This window comes from Paramisgurnus dabryanus, chromosome 2, assembly GCF_030506205.2.
Source record: "Paramisgurnus dabryanus chromosome 2, PD_genome_1.1, whole genome shotgun sequence".
NCBI lineage: Eukaryota > Metazoa > Chordata > Actinopteri > Cypriniformes > Cobitidae > Paramisgurnus > Paramisgurnus dabryanus.
In genome coordinates, this window is record NC_133338.1 from 38,407,889 (window position 1) to 38,429,230 (window position 21,342).

The window sequence follows — 21,342 nt, forward strand, 5'->3', positions numbered from 1 at the left end:
TGTTACAAACCTGCATACATCTCTTTGTTCTGATGAACACAAAGGAAGATATTTTGAGGAATGTTTGTAACCAAACCGTTCGTGGACCCCATTCACTTCCATAGTAGGAAAAAAGAATACTATGGAAGTAAATGGGGTCCACTAACAGTTTGGTTACAAAAAATTTCAAAATAATTTCCTTGTGTTCATTAGAACAAAGACATTTATACAGGTTTGCAAAAACATGAGGGTGAGTAAATGATAACATTATTTTTATATATATATTTAAATTCAGTGGATTCCTGCTAGTAATATTAAAATAGTAAGACTTCATTTATTGATCAACTCTCTAAATCCATTTATTTGAGGAAATGATTGCCATCACAAATATTTTCAAACAATTTAGCATTTTGTAAGTCTATGCACAAGTCTATAAATACAAAAATACAAATTTATATCACTATTACATAGAATAAAACATTGAATATTAATAAGGGAAAAAAATTGAGCAATACAATCAGAAAGACAATACAATCTTTATCAAAACCCTCAAACTGTCAGAATCTTAAAATGAGTCATGAAAATACACAGACAAAACCAGCCAGAATCTTCAAATTATAAGGTTGAAAGAACAGTATAAATACAACAGTAGTATGGGAATGTGGAGAAAAGTAAACATAGTACTTTAATGGGTCCTTCATGAAAACGTAAATAATTTTTATTTCAAACCTGCTGTTTATTTGTCTACATCATAAATCCCAGATGATGTATTCTTCATGTCATACCAACATTGGCCTACAGTCAAAAAGTGCTTTCAATTAAGAACTTCAGAAAGTAATAAAATCAAGAATATAAATGAATGACATGAGGAATGACCTCCTTTATCAAAGTGTTACATCAAGTATAAACAACTATACTAGGCCTTGGTAAAACATGTCCTAGTAACAATGGGCTGAAGTGTCCATAAATCCTTCAGAATTGATGTTTATAAAGACAATCAGTTCAGTAAATAGAATTTAGTGTCTGGAAGCTTGAGCGATTCAACAATTCAAGCCTTTATCATTAAGGCACACTAAGAAAGATACACAGTTTAGTTGATGTAATCGTATACCGCACACACACAGTACACTCGTTCCTTGAAATACAGTCTATTAAATGTCAATTAATACCAAGAGGGAACCTTCATGAATGTCATATCACACACACAGATTCTGTATATATATATATATATATATACACACACCTTCCTTAAACACTCTATCCTTTGAATCAATATATACAGATAACTGCACAGAGATGCAAAGCACAGTAAAAAAAATCCTTAAAAACAACCATAAAGAGGAGCATGAAAACAATCAATAAACTATTCACACACAAATTAGTCTCTATAAAGTATATAAAAGTTGCAATGATTAGTATCTTTTTTAAAGCTTGAACTAGCAATAAAATCCCCATTCACACACCAGCACATTGCAATCATTTGAAAATGAATACAGGGTCACACTGCAGAGGTGAAATGTTTGATAAAAAAATAATAAACATTAAAATAAATATTGGCGCTCCTGATCTTTACAGAGAAAATAACCAAATAAATGTACACCCATTGTACTAGTGTGATGTGTTTGATATAATAAGATAATGGCTAAAAAAGATAAAACACAACAAAAGACTTCAGTTTGTATGAAATGCCGTGAAAACATTCAATAACAAAAGCCCACCGATTTCTATTTCACTTCAATCCAAAACAAAGCATTAATCGTTATGTAAAGTCTCAGAAAATCACAACATACATTTGATCTTCCACCGCTGTACAACGTTTATGTACAGTGTTTTTGGTCTTTAATATGACGTTGTATAGAAAACTGGTAGTAGAGCTAAACAGTGGGGTTTCAAACGGTGTTTGACCGACTTTGTCAGGCTTATTGCAGACATTATTACATCCATCTGGTTCTGGTTTAGACATAAGACTTCTAAGGTTCCCTGTTGGGGGATGCTAAGGAACACTGTGGAGAGAACTTCAGTCAATAATAATCCAGATCATCCTTCCCCTTTCTTAATGAAAAGATACATTTTAAGGTATACAGTCAAATGATGATGGTTGTATGTATGTCCTAATATTCCCACCGTAATGTAAAGGAAAATACCACAAAAGGAATGCAGACTGTGGGCAGGGCTTGCACAGTCTAAGTCTTTATTGGTCCGCCTGTGGCCTTTACTGTAGTTCAGGCCGTGACTCCACCTCTCCACGTGAGGCGGTGCGGGCACGCATGTACTCGCTGGTCTGCAGGGGTCCATCACGCGAGTCTCCGAGACGCCACCCCCGCACGGCCAAGTAAGTATTCAGACTATAAACCCCAGTCACCAGAAACCCAAAAATCTGTAGATGAAACACACACATAAACATTCATTCACCAGAGATGAAGGTGTCAAGACTATATTTTTTCAAAATAACTTAACATGTTTAACAGTATGGTAAAAGGTAGTACAAAGCCAAGGTGGCTGACACTGCTCTCAATCTTACATCCAACCACAGAGAGAGAGAGAGAGGGGGGGGGAATTTTGCAGTACTCTGTGGTTATGAACAATCGCAGGGTGTTTAAGTGCTTTCCCCGCTGAGAACATCTGTTTCATAAAACACTCAGCACAAATCCCCAGTTTTTGTATTTAATGCTGATCTCAGATATACAACCCTTAAGATCAAGATTTGGCCATGATTACCTCATCCTATATCAATATAAGAAATAAATTCTGCCCTCTGTTTCTTTTGCTGATGCAGCTAAAAAAAAAACCTTTAAAGCCACAGGAGGTTAGCTTGGCCCAAAACAAGACACATTTAATGGAAAGGTATGTATGTGGGAGTTTTTATGATGGCTTTGATTATAACATGCTGCAATGATGAGCAATGCGGTAAAGCACTGACACAAATAAATCTTCAGCAGCAGAAGTATAAAGAAAAATAAAGAGGCATAGATTGGAATACAAGGAACAAAATCTAATAGATACTCACTGAGGGGACAACACAACCAGATTGGAGACTGTTAAGCCCTTAAAGAATTGAGATGAAACCATATAACATGCTCCATATCCCACTACCCGTCAAGGGATTGGAGATGCACTTATCATTTCAGTCACAAGAGGGCAGCGGAGCCCTAGCAATTTAGGACCCACGTAAATACCTCATGAATGACTAAGCATTTGAATTAAACCTGAATCACAGAATAAAGAACTAGACTTAAGAGAAAATTTATGTAAACAGATAAGGGGATAGGTACCACAGCTGCAATCTCTGCTCCAGATTTATGGTTGAGCGCTGCCAAAACCACTGAAGCCAAAAAGAAGAACAAGGTGCTGGTGGCAGTGTTGATAAGATCCTGCAAGACACAAAGAGAAAATGTGATTGACATTATGCAGTATTTTCTCATTTTACATTTAAGGTTTAAATGATGGAGCTAAAACCACTATGTCTTCAGATTCAAATCCATGACTGATCTGTTAACAAAATCACATCATCAAAAAATGCTATATTTTGTTTATATTTTTATATCTGCTGCTTTTAAACCACATACTCTCTAGCAACCATAAAAGATGGTCAAAATATTTAAATGAGTCTGACCATTTCTGTGATATATACTAATATGTGCATCACATAAGTCATTACCAATTAATTGCTCATTCTGGTTTTGTACATTTTGCCCTGTTAAAATTAAAATGCGTTTGTCACTCCAGTGTGTACAGAATTTTGTGTAGACGCATTTTTACAAGGTAATACCCGCAACAAGAAGCTGCTAAAATAAGCAAAACCGAAAAGCCAAAAAATAAGGTGTGGCCACACTGTCATTGTGCTAAGTGCAGTAATGCAGTTTTACAGGCAGGGGGAAGCCAACCTCAACAAAATTTCACCACCTTGATACAAAAGCCAAAGAAAGTCACATATGGATGTCTTTCATTAGATAACTAAACAAAGCAAGTGCCTTCACAATAAAAAAAAAACTTTAAACCTAACAAATGTCTTTTTGTATATACATACTGTTCAACATACGTTTAAAGTTTAAATATGACGTACAAAACTTTGATTCATAAAGTACACCCGTATTTACTCTGATTAGAAGTGTTGTCATATGTCACTCAATCTGGTAAGTTGTTAAGGGTGATTGTCCTTTATAAGTTAAAAACCTGAACTGTGAGGTTTTTGTGTATAAAAATATGAAACTTAATAGCATAACCAAAAATGTTGAGAAGGACTCAAGTTGTTTAAATTTCCTATTACAGAAGTCATATCAATCATCATACTATCTGTGGTATTTGGGACATTGGTGTGTGTCAATATCTACACACTTGATAAATAATTTTTTGATCTTCGTTAAACCATAACTTGATTCATTTCAACAGTACTGAAGTAAAGGGTGTAATACGGCTGGTAAATAATCAACTTTAAGTTTATTTATGAAGAGACACTATAAAACAATTAAACCTCAGGTGGTGTTGCTAACCCAAATTTGACTCTTAGGTGAAACTCTTTACAGACATACAACTCTCTGTTCTCCTAATCTCTTCATCACAAAGGCTTTGGCACTGTTAGCCTTAAGGCTCACATCACTGAGTATCTGCTGAAATATATGATGTAATGTTTAGTAATGTTTAGTATTATTTTGAAGGTCATGGTGCGATGAGTAAAAAGGTCTCATTTCTATAAGTCTAAGATATGATGGATTAAGGTTTTAGAACTTTGGATAGAAGATGCATTTCTTGTAGAGGTGGGGTTTCGCCTTGATATTTCTGGCTAGTCTGACCAGTTGCCAAGATACTCCTGGCTAGTTTGACCAGGTGCTCTTTAGTATCACTTGGTACAGGTCAAACTAGATTTTGGTAGTTTTCTCAAGCTGTGTATAAAAGGTGGCCTGGCAAAACATTCTGGGAGGCATCCTGTAACCAGGAGCTCCCACACTTTGTGTGTGTACTAAAACATCATGGAAGAAATCTTTAACAAGAATCTTCCTACACCATTTTAGGTGTATTATATTCACGATGGAAGTACTCTGTAGCCAGAGTGTCTATTGCCAGGCATGACTTTGTAACTTTTGCAATTGTTGATCTTTTTAATTAATTGGAATTGAATCATATTCTGTATGATATTCTTTAATTAATGTTTGAAGCTGGAACCTGCCTGGTATAATAAATTGTTACATTTGATTCATCTAAATTCTTCAGAAATTGTATTGATTTATTTTAATTCTTTCAGAAATTATTATTTCCAGTAGATTAGAAGGAGTCTGGTATTACCGCAAAATAAGTATGTCAGGATATGATCACACTGGTGTTTTGATGTTGAATGGAGCATGGGGCACATTCACCAGGACTCTCAGATTTATGTCTATCACCTGCCTTAGCAAGTTGCATGATCGTGACTAAAGTAACTATTTTTATGATCGGAGCAAGCATGGGGCGGCCAGACATAAAAATATTAGTTTACCCGGCAACCTCTGACTAAGACCAGACTGGCAATTTTGTGTCCGTGAGATGTACGCAACGGCCGACGTATATCCTGTGCGATATCGGGTCCCTAATGAACGAATAACTAAGACTATGGGAATTTATAAATAATCAAACATATAAATTATGATCAACAGATAATTGGAATAATACACTTAATTCTTACTATATTAAATTGGAGTCAGATTATAATTTAACCACAGAGATCAGAGAAATAAATTAAATAAAATGGAATTATTCTTCTAGAAGCGCTACGGATGGCAAGAACACATGGTCCCTTCACCACGCATTGGATACCTTCGTTGGGCCAAATGGGTGGTTCCTTACAAGGGCATATGAGAATATATTTCCTTTTTGCATTTCTACATTTTCCCTTCTATTAAAGCTCACCTTCTTTCCGATCCCATTTTTTAAACCCTAGTTAGTGTGTAATGTTGCTATAATAGCATAAATAATAAAGCTCAAAGTTCACTACCAGGCGATATATATTTTCTTTAACAGAATTCACCTTTCAAAGCCTACAGCGAACGGCCAGTTTGGACTACAGTCCTCTACTTCCTGTTTTAATGACGTTAGTAGAACAGTTTTTTGACTAAACTCCGCCCACAGGAATACGTCAGTCGCCAGCTAAGCTAACAGCAAGCTAAGCTGATATCGAATCACAACACAATAAACAAACTAGACAACCAGAACTCGTTATGTATTTCTGAAGGAGGGACTTCATAGAACAAGGAAGACATCAGCCCGTTTTTAGGACAGTGAAAACAGCCTTATACAGATAAGTAAATTGTGTGAAAAATACAGTGCTGAAACATGAACACATGTCATATTGTGCACTGTAAACACAATCAAAGCTTCAAAAACACAAAAAGAATGAAACCTTTAAACACTTCATTAACAATAACTTTACGGTGTTTATAGTTACAATACTTTCACAAATCAAGGTCAAAACTTTCAGGAATGCCTGAGGAGGAAAGGCAACAAGGCCAAAGTCTCCCTCCTCCTCTGATCACTCCTCCAGTTGACCTGAACATTTAGGAGTCTGGAATAGATGTGGGTTTTGTCTGAGCCATCACGCTGTGGGGGGTAAAATGTAACAAGCCCTTCAAAGCACGTTGCAAACTAAGTCTCACTAGCTGGCACCTCAAATTTCACATCATAGGCCAACACAGCACGAACTGCTGGCTTTGATGTTTTCAAATGAATGCAGACTGCGATTTCCTCTCGGCTCTAGGTTGTGTGGAGTAGAGGGGACGATATAAAATCATCAGCAGTTTCTAAGCAACTACACACAAATAAAGCAGCACTTTCAGAAAGAAGCAACAATCGAATTCTTCCTGTAGCGAGGGACAGCACATGGCAAATATATTCATTTATATCTGAATGAAACAAGCCTTAAATGGCCTAGCGCCCTCGTATATAAAAGAACTATTATCAGAATACAATCCACCACGTAAACTGCGATCACAAAATTCGCGTTACATAATTATCCCTAGAATATCAAAAGTGTCTAAAGGTGGTAGATCCTTTTCCTACTTAGCCCCTAAGCTCTGGAATGATTTACCAAATAATGTTCGAGTATCAGACACAGTCGAACAATTTAAATCTAAACTTAAGACATTCTTCTTTAACAAAGCATTCACATAGAATGTCCAGTAAATGTACTTTTCCCGCAGTAGTTATTTTGTCTAGAACAAAGCACTCACATACCTCATACGGGTAATTTACTCTTGCCGCAATAGTTAGCCTGTCTGGAACCGAGCTGAATTAAACCACTATAATGTATGACACTTGCATTACATGCGAACGGCCCCTACGCTAATAGAATTCTGTTTTTGTCTCCCTGTCTCGTCCTCGACTCTGAGGACAATGAGACAAACAGACCCAGTTCCTGTTGCTGTGAAGGTCATCGCACCACTAATCAACTGGCTGTCCTTCAACGTGACGCCCAACCGATGCGCGACCAACGGCCACCGGCTGAACCAGTTTAATCCGCTTACACGCTTCCTATCCCTACCGTGTCTATATATTATAAATATAAATATTAATTTCTCCCTAGGGTTTTTTGTCCTTCTAGGATTTTTTCCCATTGGGTTTTCTCCTAGGGGGTTTTTTAGTCCCAGGGAGAGTCAGCCAACTTTGGCTTAACTTAGCACTTTACTGTATACGTTACATTATTAATATGCTCGCTTACACGGTTTTTTATCCTTAGCCGCTATATTCTACTTCTTATACTATGTATTGATTTTCAATGTTCTCCTCTACATCTACTCATGTAAAGCTGCTTTGCAACAATTAACAATTGTGAAAAGCGCTATATAAATAAAATTGAATTGAATTGAATTGAAACAAACAGTATTTATAAATAAAAGGTTGGCCTTTTTTAAAGCTTTTTCCAAAATGGTGGGGTAACCTAAAACTTCATATGAATTGAAAGCCTACTTCAAGATTTCCAAACGGATGAGTTTCAATTGGTATTGCAAGGAAACATGTGACTTATCAAAATAATAAAGCCAAAACCCGATCATCTTGCGTTCCTTATGTTGGAGTATTTTGCTTGTGGGCAAATGTGATGTAACCAATGGCCACTTAATACAGTTAAACCAGATTTCCCACACTATAGAAAATTGGTCTCCTTTAAGATAAATACACACTCAGAAAGAAGAAAATTGAGCTGTATTAAGCTGGGTGGTTTGCCACTAAGCACTCCAGCGTGACTCAAGCATGGCCACCCATGTGACCCAACGCATGATGAGGTCCCACACCGTCTCACATGATACTCACTCCTTCTCTCATCCACAAACACATCAGCAAAACCATGCCCATCTCTAAAACAGCATAGAGCATTAAACCATATTCCAAACCAGAATACGGTCTCAATCACTGAAACATATGCCAAACCATCCTTTGCTCTCACACATACTTCAACAGATGGCTCAAATGTATGCCAAACCAAACTCTGAAACACACTTAATGTTAAAACCTGCTGACGAGTTTAAAATATACTAAGAAGTAAGGGAACACAGAGTTTAAAATTGATTTTTTTAGTGATAATAAAAACTATTTTAGCTTAATAAACATGCTCAAGATTACATAAACACAGTGACTATGCATAAAACTGTGTAGTGTTCAGCACATAGTTACTGTGGCCCTTTATACTGTTAACAAAGAACTGCAGACCATATATACAGCAGCACATTTGTATATTTTCAGCACCAATTGACCTTTCGCAGGAGTTTGATTGACAGGTGACTCGACCAATCATAACACTGATATCATGTATGTGCACCGCTATTTGTCATTTTGTTAGACAATCAAACCACATATTAAAGTTAAACTGGCTGCACACATGTGATTTTAAATAGTCTTTTGCGATATTTGCTTGGACATAATTCAAGTTAAAAGCCATGTCATATTGTTTGATCTCAGCGATCACGCTGACAATAAAGCATCATTAGCATTGGGCAAAAAAATAATCAAGAGTTTCAAAATTTTTCCGACAGAAAATAAAAAGTTGCAATTTTCTAGACAGATATGGTTAGGAGTATACTGTCTGTCTTAGTACACGATGTTACTACAGAAGACCCAGAGAATAGCTAAATGGATTTCAAAACTCTAGGGGAGCTGGAAAATGAGCATATTTAAAAAAAGTGTAATGTCCCTTTAACAGACATAAAATACTATAAATCGTCTTGCGTTTTACCTCATAGCCACACTGCAGGACTGCATCTTAAAGCTTTCGACACTGACACAATTTTATCAGGTAAAATCTGATCGTAATGGTCATGATCACAATTTCACCCGTTCACTAAGTCTGACAAAAACCAGTGTGGCTAACCACATGTTTATGTTTCGATCTTTATGTTGTTTATTTTATTCCCAGTCACTTTCACATCGTAAATGTATACTTTGGATGCATATTGGAGACCTTCTGTCTGCTTTTATCTTAAAATCAACACGTAATTTCTTTCAGTAATAATTATTTTGCGGTATCATGCTTTGCTGATGCCAGACAAAGCAAAGGGGGAGGGGTTTGCAACGGGTCAATTGCAGTATACGGCTGTTACAGTAAGTTAATGACGTGCATGTTAAAAAAAATATGCACTTCGCTCTGGATAAGAGTGTCTGCCAGATGCATTTGTAATGTAATGTAAATGTGTATTCAGTACACTGTCACAAAAAATTATTTATGCACATGCACTATATTCATGGAGACACAATTGGCATAAAAGTTGCATACATGCATGCCTGTGTAAGAGAAAGGGAGGGAGGAGAAAAGAGAATTAGGGTGGGTGTTCGCAAAACTCACTTCTGTGCTTTAGGGTCTGTTCCAGATATGTCCAGTTGTGCACTTATACTGAGTTACATACTGTTTTAGGCAACTGGATGTCCATAAATGTTACAATTGTGAAAAAAGAATGACATTTTATATTTGTTAGGCAAAAAATTCCTTATTCCGGAATGTTCAGCTATATCCTTTATCTGTCTGGGAGGTGAAATTTTAGGATTAAATAAAGTTGCTAAAGGTTTTATTTGGCTTAATTTGTATGTGCTTATGCTATCTGAGGCTGTGTGTAGAGATCATGATGCTGCTTTATGTGTGTAACAAATGTGAAACTGTTGAATGAATGTTATTTAAGGGTTCAAAACCTACCATGTAATGTCATTAAAAAAAAGCTCAGTAGTTTCCTCTTGAACATACTTAAAACATCATTAGGGACAGTATGTCAAGTATTGCTACCACTCTCTCGTTGTAATGCTTAAATCTTATTGGCCAGTCACAACATTTGCAGGTTTGTTATTCCCAGATAACAACCACTCAAAATGAATAACATACTAATAACGGTAACCGAGATGCTGCAAATCATTTTGATAGGTAGTTTAATATGAAACATTATTGTCTTTTAATATGATATTATATCTACAAATAATTAAACCTAATAGTGTGTTCGTGACATTTGAACGTCTTCGAAAGTAAAAGTAAAAAGTTAAAAATTAGCCATTAAAATATTTCAAATCAATACTTAAATGTTCCTTACGTTACGTATGAGGTAAATAAGTAAGCTACGTAATGGTTGTTATCGTGACATAAGCCCCTTCAGTGAGATACAACAACCTCAGCTTCGTGTCGGGTCCTGATTACACCGATCGGGGCTTATTTAATAACCTTCTGTGATGATATATTTATTATCGGGGTGATAATAACCTGCTGCCCATACATTATTCCTTACATAAATGCAACCCTGACTGTGAGAACCCAGCTAAAGTAATTTTTGTGATTTAATGTTTTCTACATAAAATCACCCTACATAATATTTAGAACATTCCTTGAAAATATAACCTTGATATCTTTAATACTGATTTCAGTAAGGTCATGTCAAATATTGAAATTTAAGTGAAATTAATGACTGAAACCAAACTTTGATGCTCCTAATCTCATAAATGGATTGAAAGTTCAGCCTGGATTTCACAGGCAGGGTCACAACTGGTCTCTCGCTCACGTTTGGCACATATTACACACACTCCACAATCCACATTTCACTCCACAGCTTTATGAGTCTCAAAAAATAGCCATTTTATTATAGAAAAAATAGAATATAAAAGAATGCTATATTAAAACCAAAAGTTCTCATTTGTGTCATTTGTATTAAATCTATTTCTAGTCTTCCATTACACTCTGCATGGTTACACTAACACATTGTTAGTTTGCAAAGTTTTCTAAATGGGTACAATGGTGCCAGCGTACCACCGCAAACTGAATGTAGTCATTCTACTGACCTATCACTTTCAATAATGTCAGTCACTGTGCCAGACCCCTCTGAGCCTGGCACAAAACCGCACTATAGTATCAAAGCATTCTGTGTAAATTGGGTCTGCACAATAGACAGACCCTCTGGAACAAACTACTAATGTGGGCTTAGAAATTTAAACAACAAGAACACGTGTAAAGAGATTTAACTTAAAATCTTAACCAAACATAGCCTGTACATTACTGCTCTTCATAGGCAGAAGTTGAACTACTGGATTTGGAAGAACTTCATCTAGCAGCACAAAAATCGAAGAACAAACCCTATTCTGGGACAGAGGCCACAATTACAAGACCATACACGGACCATGAGAGTGTAATTTCGGCGACAAAAATTGCAGTTTACTTTTAGCACAGTATGATGTGAAAGTTAACTCTAAACTCTTTCCCTGCCATTGATAAGTATTTCCAGCAATCAGTAATACCGCTATTATCCACCAAGTGGCAAATTATAAAATGCGGAAGTTTCGCCCTAGGGCAAACAGCTGTATATCCGTGTATGTTTTGAGGATAGTTCTGAATCTGATCTCTATCAAAAGTCCTTCACAAAAATTAAATTATCTCAGCTTTTTGCTCAAAAATGGGTGTTTTTAAAGAAACCTCCCCATGATTAAATTTTTTGTTTGTTTGTTTGTTTGTTTGAAAGCAGAGGTTCTGTTCTTTCATTTGATATATTGTATGTTTATATATTTAAAGAAAAACATTTTCTGGAAGGCATTAAACATTTGTAAAAAATTATGTAAAATGCTGGCGCTGGCTGGCAACTTTTAAAAAAATGCTGGCGGGGAAAGAGTTAAGCACTGCAGTAATGAAATCGGAAAGCCAGCAATATAAACACAACAATGAGGAGATCCAGACTGTTACAGCACCCCCATCCCAATGCATCCATTCCAGAACAAATGAGAAGCTTGAGGCTCGTGGGGTCTGTCTGGCAGGAGATGGTGCTCGATCCAAAACCTCAGCGCCACCACAGCTGAAACGATCCTGAAGATCATAGTTCCTCTAATGAGCCAAGGCAACAGCAACAAACCCCAAACCTTTAGTATTCACAACATCCACATGGACTCATCTACACACTCATGGCCAAGACATACTGACTGTCCATGAAATCATTAACCCTTTCCTCACAGCACATTCAAAAACTTATCAAAGCATTTGGAGATGTGACCTAGATGTAAGTGGCCTCTGATATATCACAATCACAAGAGCCTCTTTGTTCTGAAAAACACAGAAAACTTATTTTCCTTAAAAAGTCCCAAAACTGTAAACAATGGTGGTCATGTGGACCATGCAAGAGTTTGTATCTGACTCGCAGCACTTCCTTAATGTGAGTGAGGTTAAGCACATATTTTTGTGTACACCCCAATGCAATGTGATAGTTATGGTTGGATGCAAGTTGCTACTGCAATCTTTTTCTCTACTTGGTACGTGCATAGCTCTGGAAATTAAACTTTGACAGGCTTTTCATCATAATCTCTGTAATAGATCCACAACACTGAGGTCCAATTATGATGAGCTTTGTGTGTGGATAGGCAGGGAAACAAAGGGACTCATGCCTTATTAATCTTTTAGTGAATCAGTAAATTAATCTCTCAACAGGGGCCATTTGCTAAAAGTGGGTTTAATGAGAGTTGCGAGCAAACAACCACATAAGGACTTTGTGCATGGCCTTCACCTCAGCTTTTTTTAAATGTACTTTGTTATTGATATTTCATACCAATGGAAAAGCTATTTCATTTTGTAGGCAGCTGATAGGACTACAAATAACTTTGTGGTCCATCATCACTATTATGCTTTGAATAAATGGATTAGGGGGAAAAGTTCCAATGTCAAAATGTTTCCATGGAAAAACTTTTTTAGGATCTAGAGGAATACCTGAAGGATTAGTTTTGCCAAAAATAACAATTGTGTAATTATTTACTCCCATTACTCCAAACCGGTGACCACTTACCTTCTTCTGTGAAATCTTATGTCTGGATTATTGAGTCAGTGAGTCACAAGCAATCATATGACTGCATTCTTTTGATAACAGCTCACATAACTTCTTACTTCAATGTGATATTACTTATAAAATTGAAATAACACGAGGGTGTGTTAATAATGACAGCATTTTCAATAGACATTTTTGTATTTAACTTAACTTTTAGGCTTGAGTCACTTTAATGGAACAGTCATGGTCAGAAAGGCCATCACATTATACACAACCCATTCTACAAAATGCTACTGTGTAATGAAATCATATCTAACATACCGTAAGACTCCAGTTGACATGCGGCACTTTGGTGTGAAGGTTCAGGCTGAAGATGAAAAGCAAGACGCCTGTGACAACGAAGGCACTGCAGCTGACAAACTCAAAGAGGTAGACGCCAGCACAGGGCGAGCACATCATTATGGTCTCAATGCAAATGAAAGAAAAAAGAGCCAAGACCTGCAGCAGAAAAAAGAAAATTCCAACATTTTAAAACAAACACAAGAATAGGGGAATAGATCGACCATTTTCCCAGTATTACGCAAAATGCTTTATTTTAGGCAAGCAGAAAATCAAGGTCAGATGATGCTACTAAGCTACATGATACACCAACTCAAATACAATACACTCAAAAAACAATACAACACAGCCCATTAAGCATTAAAAAGACATGTTCTCAAATGTTTTAACGTATAAATGAATCATCTGCATTAAGGGGTTACTGTGTAATGCATTTTCCACATGGTCATAACAGAGTCTCGTGAAGTACTGTATGATGAACCCTGCTGAAGTCGCAGAGGGTTCACCAACGTTTTCCCACCACATTCATCAACAGACCACAGCATGGGAAGAATTCTGAGGTTAATGTGCTATTTAGGTGTTATGCATTACTGACTCTCCAGCACAAAACCTCAGACAGATTACGGGTTCGCTCCAAACATAGAAGAGACAGAAACCCTGTCAAAAGCATTCCAACATCCAGACTGAAGCTGTTTACAGCAGGCCCAGACCGGATGCTGTCATACGGCAGAAAAGTGTACCTGAATTAGGCACGGTTAGGGCTGTCACAAATATGACATTCGGCTGACGGTTAATTGCCTAATACGTTTTGCCGATTATAATGATTAATTGTCTGTTTTATTGCTTTGTCATTTAAGTATAATAATTTTCACACATTGTTATGATTATTTTATTAAATATTTTGTAAGGTTTACCTGGCAGTAAATATTAATACACTTAACACATATTTCAAAGTAATTATTTAATTAATATATCTTTCAAAAACTGAAAATTCTTCACAAGAAACAAACACACTAAAGTGTCTGAAAAATAACTGAAAATAAAAATTCAATCAAAATAAACTGATCATACCAGAAAAGGCATTAAATAGACGCCAATCCTACTAAGGTCTTATTAGTACTGAACCACATGTCTGTAGTGGCTGTTACTGCTTATCAAAGTTTTGCAGCATTTCTTTAAATGTTTTATTCACTGTATTGAATGGCTTTGCAATGTATAGTGTTACACTGTCAGTTAAGGAGCGCCATCTGATAAGGTCTCGTTTATACAGGCGCTGCAGCCCCCCATTGTGTTTTTTAGAGCGATATGCAATCATTTTGGTGATTTGAAATCATTGCGATGAGGTCAAATAATCAAAGTGACAGCCCTAGGCACGGTTGCCTTGAACCATGATCGAGCGTGATTGTCCCTCCTCCTAACTTCCCCACAGGCTTGCACTCACACCATATTTTTCGATCCAGGCTCGAGCATGCTTTCATTATTAGGATGCAACTGTTTGGAAGAAAACAAAAACTAAAGTGCTCTCCCAGAACAATGGAGTCATTTGCGATGCAGTGACACACAGCCTTCTTATAGGTCTAACATATTGCTTTGTCCATCTATTGCTAATGCTGTTCAGACATTTTTACACAATCGTGCTGCGTGCATCAAGATGGTTTTGTGAAGGCACATGAGGTTGCATGACTGTTGCACAATTAACGTGAAAACCACACCCTGGCATGGTATGGAGGGATCATATCACACGAGTCAAACGAACCATTGGGGTCAAACGCTCGAGTGCAGTTCGGTTTGGAAAGTGCAAGTATGCCCTAATTGCACCTTCGCTAAGTTCACCCTCCTTAGTTATTGTTGCTATGCCTGACAAGCTTTTGCGCCTGGCAAGTCTATTACAGTATGTATGCACCGGTGTCAGACATTCCCAAGGAGATCTTTTTTGTTGAACAGGTGAAATATCTGAGAGAGTAAGACAAAAAGGACTGCAGTATGTATTCTAAGGATATATCCACGAAATAATATGCCACTGATTAGAAAATTATTTAATCAAAAATTTGTGGAATTTTTTTTTAATTATAAATTAAACATAATAAGGAATAAACACAAGACATTAGCCTGACCACTTTGCAATGATAAAAATGTTTCCGCTTATAAAACTAAGTTAACCCCAGGAGAGCTGTGACCGGATTGGGGTACTCAGGGGTAGGCCGTCTATTAACAAAATGTAAAAATATATTTTTTAAAGTATATCAGTCAGCCGTCTTGCCTATTTTACTTTCAAATATATCCATTATGAACAAAGAACCGTCGTTATTTCTTAGCAATGATGTGCGGAGTTAGCTAGCAAGATAACATTAGCGTGCTCTCACATTGGAGTGTTTTTGTTAATCCTGTCGCTAAGTAGTTGTGAATTCCACACTGCTTGATCCACGTCCCGCAATTTTTCGGGAAAGGAAAAATTCCACCACCCCATTCAAACTTTTAGTAGGCAGACTCTCATACATTTCATTTGTACAGAGAGTCTTGCCTCTCTCCATTAACAAACGTTTACTTCCTTGTAGGCGTGTTAAAGTTCAACATTGGATCTGCCCAGAGTCACTCAGGATCAGCTATAGGCAATCGCTAACGTATGGTCGTGATGTATATCATGTGCCGAAACTGGCTGGAAACAACAAGTCCGAATGATCAGACCAACAAAACTTAGCAACCATTGGGTTAGGCGTAGTACTGAAGGAAAATGAAATTGAAAGGAAGTGCGTAAGAGGGCGCAGCCAGGCTATACTTTTAGGATACCGGTTATCAAATTTACACAATCCATACACACAACGCTTCAGCATGTTTTGCTCGCTCGAAAGCTTGACAGACCTCCTGCGCCTAGTTACAGTTGCTAAACCACGATTGGCCTGTGACGGTTTTACGGACGTGGCTTAGTGAAGGGTTGATTGAAGTATACTGCACTTCTAGGAATGAAACCTCTATGCATAATGATTTCTTTGATGAAAGAGATAACAGTGGAAACATTTAATACATGCTGATGCTAAATAATCATAGCTTGATAGGGTTCCTAGGTGAATGTCTGATTCCCCTTTAATTCTTCATTACATCACCTCCTAAAATTTGTTTTTTGTCAACGGAGTATGTTTGACAGGCCCTAACCAAAAAGTGCACTAGGCGTAAACTAGTGCACTAGGAATGAACTTGTGACCTTGCCTTTATGCATGTCTGTGAAATTCATCAAACCTCCTTTGCAATGGAATTTATGTTTAGGTCATTAAACTAAGTGTCCGGGGCGTCATGCCACATTGTCATCAAAGTGTGTGCTGATGGCTACAGGACCTGAGGACCACATCTGGAATGAAGAATAAACAAATATTTATGGACTAAAACTGACTGTCCATTGTCAGAGATTTCATAATTAAACTAACTTATTAAACAATTAAAAACAACATCTCAATATATTCGGGATTCTTCTCATACTGCAAATCTCGAACTGTGCTGAAGTGCAGACTGTGGCATGCATCAGACAGCTTTAAATATAACAATTTAATTGGCCTTCACACTTTTTTATTAGATAAGACAGAAAAAAAAACAAATGGGGTGAGAAAGTTGTTAACAGAAGTCAGGAAAGGACCACGAGCTTGGACTCGAACACAAGTTGTCCGAAACGCTTTTGCACAACATGCAACGATGAAGCCCACTTGGTTATTGGTGCTGACAAGCCAGCTTTCTTTACTGCAATCACTGTACAAGAGATTTTAACAAAAGCAGTATTTCCCATGGCAGCTGTCACCTGCTTTAACAATCAAAAAACATTTCACAACATGTTATCCATATAAAACATTACATAAGATATGTAATCATTTAACTGCGATCAATGCTACATTTTTAGAGATTTATCATAACTAAATCAGCATTTGAAAAATTATTGCTAAAGCCGAACATGTCTTTGACAAAGGGGTCAAATTGATTTAAGCCTATTGATATGAACTCTTATCATTTCATAATTTCCTTACAAAATATACACAAACCCTTGCTTATCCAATCCGGGTTAATAGCAATGATCACATTACAGATATGTGGACAATACATAATGGCAGCGAATGCCATCTTGCTCCATCAGCTACCAGCACCAAAAGTGCATCTGGAGATGTGTTTATTGTCCCCAATTAATGCAGCACATCCCACAAACTAGAGGTGTCAGCCGCAAAGAGCTGTGACGTAATGAATATGTTACCTCAAAGCACACGTTCTTCAGAGCCACCCTGTTATCATGGGAGACATTAGCTATTACTTGTAGCAAGGGCCACATGGAGTGAAATCCCCAGTTTGTACATACGCCATCTGTTTGTACCCAAAAAAATTATTGGCGCGAGGCTTTGTCTGACAGCTTGCATTGTGTTCCAAGTGCCCCTCCTTGAATGGAAAATAGCCCAACAGTCTTTTCCTCACCCAAAGGGAATTGCTCTGGTCTTCTTGCACAATACTGAAACCATTATTTTAAAGTGTTTTAACCTGAGAGATGTTTGAGGCAAGCACTGTGCACATTACATAAGTTCTGAAAGGGAGAGTGGATGGAGAATATATTTAACAGACACGCGTATGCGAAAAGCATCTGGCAATTCCATCAAACTCTGTAGTTTGTACTTTCAATAATATTTAACCTTTCCTTATCAAAACACACCTTTCAAAAATACTACCCTTCAACATAAATTGGGTAGGCCTACATTTATGTTGCTACTTCAATAATTGGCCTAAAAATTGAAGAAGGTCCCTTCTCTGGTCAAACTGGTTATGCAAAGACACTATATGAAAACAAAGAAACATAAGGGTGTTAAAGAGTAACTAAACCCCAAACCAACTTTTTTTAGTTAATGATCTGTAAGAATGATGCTTTATTAGTGCTGTTCATTGATTTTAGTAAGTTTTTTGACATTTGGATATAAAGTGTTTCAATACTACAATATATGGTGTAAAAACGTCTGAGTGCTGCCCTCTTGAGGTTGAACGGTGGCTACTGCAGTTGAATTTTCCTATTGGATGTTGGGTCCAAGAAATGACTCGTGACGTAAGCAGGTTCAAGCTCACCACGCCCTTGTTACGATCTCACCACACACTTGATACGAGCTTAGTTCGTCCCCTCTATCTCCGTTGGGATCTGCCCACTTTTCTTGCATTTTTTAAATATTGCAGTGGGTGGAGTCAGGCTCTGACCAGGGGTTTAGTTACGCTTTAAGGTGGTACAGGAGTATCTGCCAGCCAATAACATTTCAAGGCGTTCACATCCATTAATGATCAATTGATATGAGAATAAACAACAAAAAAGCTTCACACAGACTAAACAGTCAAAAGGACTCCTCCTCATCCCAAAAGGGCTTTAGGTAAATCATTGGCTAGTGCATGGAGAAATGCTGATGTTGAATATCCTTGGCAAGCATACAGCAGGAAACATGCGGCCATGTGAAAAGTCCTGAGCTACAGATCAATTTGTTCTCCTTCATCAAAAACATTTGAATTACAATGAAATTTGTTTGGAGGACAAAACATGGGCATTCACGATATACATTGCACTGGTAAGGAGTCATAAAGGCAATGTGAGCAAAAATTCAATTGAGGTGCTAACAAAAAAAAAACAGGCTAAAATCTAATCAGCTTATGTCATATGGTTAATGTATTACATATCTGTCAAACTTTTATGAGGAATGTTTTATTACTTACTAAAACACAAAGTCAATAGATTTATGGCCGGAGCTCTGAACACCCCAAGGAATATTACTGGAATGTTGCAATTTAAAAGCTATGTGGGAACTTTCTGAATCACATCCTGTTTAGTTTATAATTCAATCTTTTATTCTAATTATACCATCAGTTTATTATTCATTACTTTTTACTAACCCGCATTCTGGCCACATGCACAGTAATATTGTGCACTCTACAAGGCAAGGAGCTGTGTGAACTTCATAAACATCTCAGATCTTATTCTGAAGCTGGACTGTAAACCCCCATTCCTTACCCTCCATCTCCAACTCTGATAACACTTTGGTGTACTTTTACATTGAGCTGATCGAAAATGAGCTAAACTGTGACCATTTGCAGTCTTTTTCTTAACTAATTTTGAAGTTGAAGAGGCTGAACCTGGATCAACAATAAATACAGTAATCCGTCCAATCTTTGATTTACTACTGAATGACTTCCTTTCCCCCACAATGCATGCAGCTTCATAACAGTGCATCACCATGAGGGCCCGATCTGAGATGCTTTTCTTTTGCTGAGCAAGCAGAACACACAAAGCCATCTTTTTTTTCTTAAGCTTTCTACTCCCTTTTAGACATCTGGCAGAAGCCCCTGAAATGAGTTCACATGCAGATATTAAGTGCAATTACACCAAAGACCATGCTCTTAAAGTTAATTTAGCAAGAATCCAAGCAACATTCCTTCTGTCAGTGATGCATTCCAGCGATTTTGACGCCTATCAGCATGCAATTGGTTTGCACATGGTACATAAACTAAGTTGAAAATAAAATATGTAGAAAGAAGTAGAATGGTGAGAGAGAGAGAATAATGAGAGAGAGAGAGAGAGAGAAAGAGATAGAGAAAGAGAGAGCGAGAGAGATTTAAATTTTAACTGTTGCTGTTTAAATGTTTTGTATGCGTACTGTAAAACTTTGTGGGCTCATAATGCAAAAACATTTTGAACTTACCACTTCGACTACTTTTAAAATACCGAAATGTGATTTGAGATACTCCATGTCACATCTAATGCCCCTAAACACATTTCTGGAGTGCACGGGCTCGGTGGTCGGTTGATATGGACTGTTGGCCCCTGAAATCATGGATGTGTTGGAGGCCTCGCCATCAAAGCCGTCCGTGTCCTCGTTATTCCTCATGCTTAATTCCTCGCGTCCCGCCCAGATATGATATCGGATTTTGGGGTTAGACTTGCAGTGATCCGCTGCACTTCTGAATAACGTTACTGACAGGCAGAAAACACCAGTCACAATGTTTCAACAAACAACAAGCTTCGTTACTGAAGGTTCACCGTAAATGCCGCGATGAACTCCAGCGGTGAGTATGACCTACACTCGATCTCGAGCCCAACGACTACATCCACCTTTCCATGATCCCAAACCCGACTCTGTGTTCGGATCCTGTTCTGATCAGAGCCGACGAGCCCGAATGATCAAGGCTTTTCTTTCATGCCATTGCCCATAGTTCACAGTTTCGGGACGGAGATGGAGAATGTAATGTTGTAGAGTTAAAGAGTCTCCGCCCTCTCAACTACATTCCTGTGAGGATTTCATCAAAAAGTCTGATGTCAGTGAAGTAGACGCACAAAAACAATCATTCCGAGAAAGTCTGGTGGTTATATTCTGTTATGCAGACGAAAATCACAATACTGAAGTGCAAGACGACACACGGCAGTCTAAACCGAGCGTGCAACGTACCTAGACAGCAGTTTTTTATGAAGGTATATTTGGTGCAAAACAACTGCACACCTGTGAAAGTGGAATTTGTATTTGTAGAGATTATCCACACATGTGTATCAGTAAATTTGAAGTCACAGATGAAGAGTTGCAAACTTGTAGATTTTTTTTCTTTCCCTCAAATACAACACAACAGTTACACATTCACAAATCCTTCAGTGCAGCTGCACAAATCCCATTTTACAAATCACAGATTAAGAAACTCACAAGCTCACGTTTTTTGCTACAATTGCTGCAGTAAATATGGTGCAAAACCTACTTGAACACCTGCATCAAAGTATGTGAAGTCACACACAAATTATGTACATTCGCAAAATCAGTTT

General features: G+C 37.4%; 1 protein-coding gene across 1 annotated transcript; it reads right to left on the reverse strand.

The window, feature by feature from the left end:
* Positions 1-329: 329 nt before the first annotated feature.
* On the reverse strand, positions 330-20,990 carry cmtm4 (CKLF-like MARVEL transmembrane domain containing 4). Its single transcript, XM_065289294.2, has 4 exons — positions 20,237-20,990; positions 13,527-13,703; positions 3,252-3,350; positions 330-2,356 (listed from the first exon to the last, which is right to left on the reverse strand). Exons 1-4 carry the CDS (start codon positions 20,420-20,422, stop codon positions 2,192-2,194), a joined length of 627 nt encoding a protein of 208 aa, XP_065145366.1. The 5' UTR covers positions 20,423-20,990; the 3' UTR covers positions 330-2,191.
* Positions 20,991-21,342: the final 352 nt, after the last annotated feature.

What these genes read in the sequence shown, in the direction of transcription:
- cmtm4 (XM_065289294.2), bottom strand. Translation starts at nt 20,422, where the DNA reads ATGAGGAATAACGAGGACACGGACGGCTTTGATGGCGAGGCCTCCAAC. An exon ending in TTTTAAAAGTAGTCGAAGTG is followed by an intron (nt 13,704 to 20,236) that starts GTAAGTTCAAAA and finishes TTTCTGCTGCAG; the next exon opens with GTCTTGGCTCTTTTTTCTTT. An exon ending in GAGCAGAGATTGCAGCTGTG is followed by an intron (nt 2,357 to 3,251) that starts GTACCTATCCCC and finishes TTTCATCTACAG; the next exon opens with ATTTTTGGGTTTCTGGTGAC.